This window comes from Myotis lucifugus, unplaced genomic scaffold, assembly GCF_000147115.1.
Source record: "Myotis lucifugus unplaced genomic scaffold, Myoluc2.0 scaffold_94, whole genome shotgun sequence".
NCBI lineage: Eukaryota > Metazoa > Chordata > Mammalia > Chiroptera > Vespertilionidae > Myotis > Myotis lucifugus.
Window position 1 is genome coordinate 2,619,481 of NW_005871142.1, and position 6,934 is coordinate 2,626,414.

The 6,934-nt window shown below is 32.8% G+C and overlaps 1 protein-coding gene across 1 annotated transcript; it reads right to left on the minus strand.

Moving 5' to 3' along the window:
- Nucleotides 1-369: 369 nt before the first annotated feature.
- Nucleotides 370-6,636, minus strand: TDRD15 (tudor domain containing 15). Its single transcript, XM_014458342.1, has one exon. The coding sequence runs from the start codon at nucleotides 6,634-6,636 to the stop codon at nucleotides 370-372; it is 6,267 nt and encodes a 2,088-aa protein (XP_014313828.1).
- Nucleotides 6,637-6,934: the final 298 nt, after the last annotated feature.

Consider the following 6,934-nt stretch of genomic DNA (forward strand, 5'->3'; position numbering starts at 1 on the left):
TTTCATCTGATAAAAATACATAATAAAAAATTGATTCTTCAAAATGAGCCCAGGAAGTTCCCTAATTGCAGCAAGATCAATTTGAGATCTATGGACCATCAGAAGTTTTGTGAAACCCTGAAATTATCTGTAACATGTACATGCATGTGTGGTTAAATCCTCTATACTTCATTTACATTCTCAAAGGTTGCTGTTCAAGTGACCATTTTGTTGTTCAAATGATCACTCCAAGTTTATTCATTTGTTCAGGTTTTCTAGTAAATTTTCTTGCAGTAGGCTATTTTCAATTTGGATAATTTTCATACATACAAACTTTTATAAAGAATCAAAAATAGAATCTACAAAAAAGAATCTACTTTTTATAACTGGCTACTTACCCTTTAAGTGTTCTTCTGATATTTTTCCATTAACATGCATTGCTTGTACTGCTGTTCTCAAATCCATTTTGTTCTTTTCCTGTATTTCTCCAGTTGGTAGCTTTTTGACTCTGTTTTCAATGCAATTGGTATTGTCCTTCAACCCATTAGGAAATAGTTCCCAAAATGAAGCTGCTGCACACTTATCAAATGGAATGGTACTTTGAGGGTTATGTTTTCCACTTTCAACCTTATTCCTCAGTGTTAGATTTCTAGAATATAATCTTTTACTAACATGGCTTTTGCTTAAGGGGTTCTTACAGACATATTTCCTCTTTATAATTTTCTGCTTTTTTAGCTTCTGTTTCTCAGTACATGTACAATTTATATTTTCTCTTTTGTAACAACTGTGATCTAGTAATGAGTAAACATGCTTCCTCTGTAATTTATATTGGATTTTAGTAGATCCAGTAGTAGTAACTGCATCAAGATGATCTGAATCCTTAGAATACATTGCAAGACCATATGCAACTAAGATATCTGCCAGACTGTTTTTCTCATAAATGACATCTACTTTCAGTTTTGTTTCAAAACTATATTCCCTAAACTGAAAAACTAAGCCTGGTTTACTTAGGAAATCTAGAAAAAAACTTTTGGCTTCTTCATTCCAATGTTTCCTGTTAGCAGGTAAGATACCATATAAGGCACAAGGATAACTTAGCCTTGGCAAATTCAGAAGGTCCTCGGGAACAACTCTAAGATTTCTTATATCTGAGTAAGGTATGTAAATGGAAAATCCATAGTCAATCAACACAATAAGTAAAGACTGATCAGAGACTTCAGAAATTTCTATTCTATTCCATTGATCTTCCAGTTCATATTTGAACAAACAACTAGAACCAGGAATTATGTGCTCTTGAGACACTGTTTGCAAGGTTTCTGGTAGATCAGAAAGCAAAATAAAGACCGATTTCATTGTGTCAAAGAAATCATCTAACTGAATGCAGAAGTCTGATGGATCAGAAACAGCAGTGGCAATACCAGAATATTGCCTACCATTTTGGAGTTGTGCCCAAGTAAAAGATCTTACTGTACTTGGTGACACAGGAGTCTTAGATGCCACACTGAAAATAATTTCTGAAGATCTAAGTTTGTTTTCTTCAACATGAACTGTATTTAAATTTAAATATTCCAAAAGTAACAGGCCATCTACCAAAATTTCAACTTCCCAGGCAGAGTCTAAATATTTTAGGAAAAGGATGTCTATTTCCAAATGAGCAAATAAATGCACAATGGACTCAAATGGCATGTTTCTAAAATTTTCAAACCAAACCCATTTACAAGGCACAGCTTGTCTTGGAATATTTCTGATTTCATTACTAAGTACCCTGATATTACTTAAAGGCACTATGTCATACCTACCACAATCTACTAAAAAAACAAGCAATGTCTCAACACACTTTTTTTCTACTTTTGATCGATACCACTTCAAAGTATTTTTAGATTTTGCCAAGCATTCTAAGCCTTTTTCAATATTTTCCATTGGTGAAAAAGGTTGTTTTACTTCTTCAGTAATTAATACTGTTAAGTCTGATAATTTTTTTTTATTTTTAGATAACTTCACATAAAATACCCCACTTTTTGAAACATAAAGTATTTCAGCCTTCTCAAGTTGTCCAGGTTTTAACTGTTCTAAAGGAATATTAACCAGTTGTCGGTAGAATGGTTGAAGGATCACAGAACTTTCATATTCATTTGATCTTACTTTCTTCATTTCACTCTCATCGTCAAGGTTTACCTTCTGAGAAACAACTTGAGGCCTTTGCAATACTGTTTTCTGTAGTTTTGGACATGCTGTCCATTTCAGTAGTTCATTAGTGACACATTTTTCATCACAAATTATGTTTACTTCCCATTTCTGCTCATGCTTTTTCAAAAATTCACAAGAAACTATTTTGTTACTTACTCGTGAAGCAAAATAATCTATAGTTTTACTGTCCCATATTTCACCAGGCTCATTCCACTTTACTCCACTGAGAAAAGAATGGAGTCCTAGCTGAGGAACAGTTAAGAATTCTCTCTTAAGTTCATAAATTTTAGATATGTTTACTATTTCAGTGTTACCATAGTCAATAAATTCCACTTCAAAAAAATTTCCTGGCAAAATGTTCTTAATAACAGCTCTGTATATGGCATTTTCAGTAGAGTATTCTGCAATTACAAGATCTCCCACGATAGGTTTAATTGATTTTCTCTCACTCACTATATCTGCTCTTCTTTCATTTAGAGCATCTGCAAGTCTGATGATTACATTTTCATTCTCCTCAAGATGAATATGGAAACTTGCTGGGTTACTGATATTAGAAACATATCCTTTAACTTTAGCATTCAAGTAAATTTTGGGTTCAGGAAGGTCTTTGATCTGTGGTCTTGTAAGGTTATTAGGGTTTTGTGAGGCTACTTGATGTAATTCTCTGATAAAAGACTGTGACACAACCCTTGCAGATTTCTTGCCCACATTACTTTCATCAAGAGTATGTGCAAATCCAGGGACAACATCTACACCTTTATTTTTAAGTCCATCATTCAAAGACTTCTTTACTTTGTTTTTTGACACAGGTTCAATTTTATAACTAACTGATGGTTTCAAAACCCGGGCATATATACTTTTGGAATTCATTAATTGATGTATTTTGCTTTCAGAATATGTTACTAGGCTAGTTTTATTTGTCATATCATGGTGACAGTTTTCTCTTTTGCCTTTTAAAGAAACAGCAAGTCTCTTATTCTCGTTTATTTTAAAGCCCTTTTCCACACAGTGTGCTGGATCACAATGTTTTTTTCCATAAGCATGAAGCAACATTTTAATTTTCTGATTTATATGTTGATATCCATCATACAATTCTAAACCAAGCTGGCCATCTGACTCCTTGGACAATATTACTGCCCTTAATGGTCTTCCCAAGAAACTGTCTTCAAACCATCTATTGATTTCTACTGGAATATCTACATCTCTAAGATCTGACAAAAAGCACTTAACAGCTTGCATAGGTATAAACAGCAACTCTGGAAACTGATCTGAAATAACCCTCAACATACTTTCTTCTACTAATTGCTTATTTCCAAAGTCCACAAAATAGACCAGAAAGTCAGACAATGAATCTGACTTTGGCATTGCTAAAGCTCTATAAGAGAGACCATCCTCTACGTATTTACATATGCACAATCTCTTTTTGCTAGAATATTCTGGATAATTTCTGAGGTTATTAATCTCTGTGATTTTTGTTTCTATCATCTTTAGGTCTTTATTATTTCTACTAAATTGGCAATAAAACTTTTTGGGACTATATATATGAGATATGTATATTTCTTCCTCACTTCCAATTTTTATATTAAAGGAGGAATAATAGTAGCTGTAAAGACTAACTGAAGATGGGAATGGCTTTGATAATGTACTATACTGTGCAGAGCCATGATTAATAAGAAATTCTTTTGCACTTGTAAATGGAGATTGTAAATCTACCAAGTTACATAAATGGTTTGGATGTATAATAACTAAGGCACAGATGACACAAGTCAATAACCCTCTAGATAAAGAAATAAAATTCCCAAAGTCTCTGCATGCTTCTTTTGTCCAACTTAATAATTTACAACTAGTGGGTTCAATTAAATGGTTAAGTCTACATCTGAAGGCTTGGCCTTCTAAAAAAAGAAAATATGGGTTAATCGCACAAAGATCTTTGATTAAAACTCTTTCCTGGTAACCATAATCAACAAATACTACATCAAATTCTTTATTTGATACTTGAGTCAAAATAGCAGCTCTATACCACTTCCTATCTTTAGAATACTTAGCAACACAAGCTATCTGCCCAATCTGATAAGGATCAGAATGAATGCTGTAATAATTCTGAATTTGTTCCATCAATAATTTTAGGTCTTCTAACTTACATCGAAGCTGGCATGAAAAGTCACCTGGGCCATAACAATAAGAACACTTAACTTCAAGGACTGTTCCTGGTTTAAACATATATTCTTTATAAGGCCATGGTAACTCAGGTTCCACAGACAAGGTGAGAGGATTTTTTAAATTTGAGAAATGAATAGCTGGGGACTTTACCAAAGTATAATTACTTTCTTTAAGCTCCTTTGAGTGATACTTTTTAGGTTTAGGTCCTTCAGGAAGGGCAGATAAGGTCTTCTTAATATTAACTTTGTTTTTAGATTTTAAATTTAACACCAAACATGGACTTACAGATTTTGGATAACATTCTGGCTCTACTTCCCAATATTCTGCATATCCAGCTTGTACCATAAGAGAGACAACATCAATATTTTCAGAGGCTTCAATACTCTGAATATTTACAGTGTACTTGTCATCTCTTTTTGCTATAACTTGAAGCAAAACTGCTTTGTTTAAGACAATTTTTTTAAAATAATCAGTTGCTGCCTTCACCCAAATATCTTCAACAGGAAATATATGTACAAGTGAACAGCACATGGCTAAGGCAGGCAACTCACAAAATTCTGGAAGCAAAGTTCTTACATCAAAAAATGGTATGGAATCAGTATTTCCATAATCCAAAAAATACACATTAATCTTATAACCATTAATTTCATTGATGACAGCTCTGTAAAAACGTCTGTCCTTGCTATATCTCGCACAACAAAATGATCCAGGTTCTGGATTTCTTAGAATTAGTTCATCATTTTCACATAAATCATAAAATCTGTTTATATTTTCCATTACATCCTGAAATTCATTCTGATGTTCATTGGTGCGTACCCAGAAATTTGATGGGTTTAATACATATACTACGAAAGCTATGTAGGCAGCTTCTATCTCCATTTCTATAGTTTTAATAGGAAAACCTACTTTCAAAGCACCTTTATTATTTAGAGAGTTTATCAACTGTTCAGTATTTCCAATAAAACTGTCAACTGCAACACTCTTTACAGCAGAAGTACTAGTCTCTCTCAACATATTCGATATTTTTAAATCAGAAACTGGGCAAAGTACTTGTGTGCCTACAGTCTTTAGCAGACATTTAGAATTCATTGTAGACTCTTGAGTTTGTAATGTTACATAATACAAATGCTCATCTTTATTGAGCCAATCAATTTGTGCATATACTATTTGTCCTAACAAGGCTTGTTTAAATACACTGAGTTGAAATTTTCTTACAGTTTTATCTTGACTGTGTAAATATGTCAGAGAACATGGAAATGAAAACAATGGTACTGAAATAAAATCCTGTTTAAGTTTCTTTACATGAATTGAGGGTATAACCTCACTACTGCCATAATCCATAAACCAAATTTTCACTTGATTATTAGGCAAGAGCTGCTGAAGAATACCTCTATGCCACTGTCCATTTCTCCTTTTGGCAACACAAAGTAGTCCAAAATTATCACAAGTAGGACTACTTTCTTGATTGATATCATAATGCAAATTCATGCACACTGTCAAGTCTTCTAACTCTGGAATCCATTTAATTAATTGACAATAAAATTTACTTGGGCTCAATGCAGATGATACCTTTACACTTTCAATATTACCTATTGGCAAAGATGGCTGCAAACTATCCAGAACATGTTGGATATCAAGTAAAGTATCATTATTATTTAATGATAATTCAGGTGTCTGATGTTGTAATAAATCAGGAATTTGATGTGGGAATTCTTTTAACATTTCTACAATAAGACAAAATGAATCCCCATCAATAAGTCTTCCTAATTTTAATTCAAGAACCTGGGATATAATTTTTGGCACTTCAAGAATAATCATGTGAAGAGGCAAAATAGCTTGTAATATACAACCTTTCACTTGTAGTCCTACTAATGACTGGAAATAATTCAAAGCCTTAGGAGACCATTTTTCTCCAATTGGTAGTATGTTTGCAAAAATACCAAATACTACCCGTGGTGGTAGTTCAAATAACTTGCCACAGGCTGAAGCAACCTGCATACTACTGACTCTTAGTTCTTCTCCACGATCTATTAGGAGCACAGTATATAGTTCATTTTTCTTTTCCAAAACTCTTCCTCTCTGCCATTCTCCAGATACTCTTTCTTCTACCAAACAAAATTCATCAATGTCCACATTCTTTTTTACTTTTGGAATATGCTGTATCTCCCTCTGCAATATGTGATAGTCAAACTCACATTCAATATTACTTCTCCCTTGAAATTTCACCAGAATGTCCTTGGGACAAATTTCTGTATGTGATATTGTCAGATCCATATCTAAAAATGTTGATAATTGAGATGTAGAATCCATTTTCTAAAAAGCAAATAATAAATACTAATTAGCTTCTGGACAGACAGCTGTAAAAATTAAATGAAATTAACCTTCTATAAATTTGTATGTAAACACAGCCTTGAAAATAAGTATATGCCTGTATTTATCAAATTGAATGTTAATAAAAATTATATACATTGAGCAAGATAATAGAAAGATAAGCAAAATGCATCTAACTCTTCACTGCCTTCCACATTTTCAAAAAATTCTACTGAAATAACAAGAATATAAAAATAGGAATATATACATATATAAAATTGCTGTAACACAAAGAACA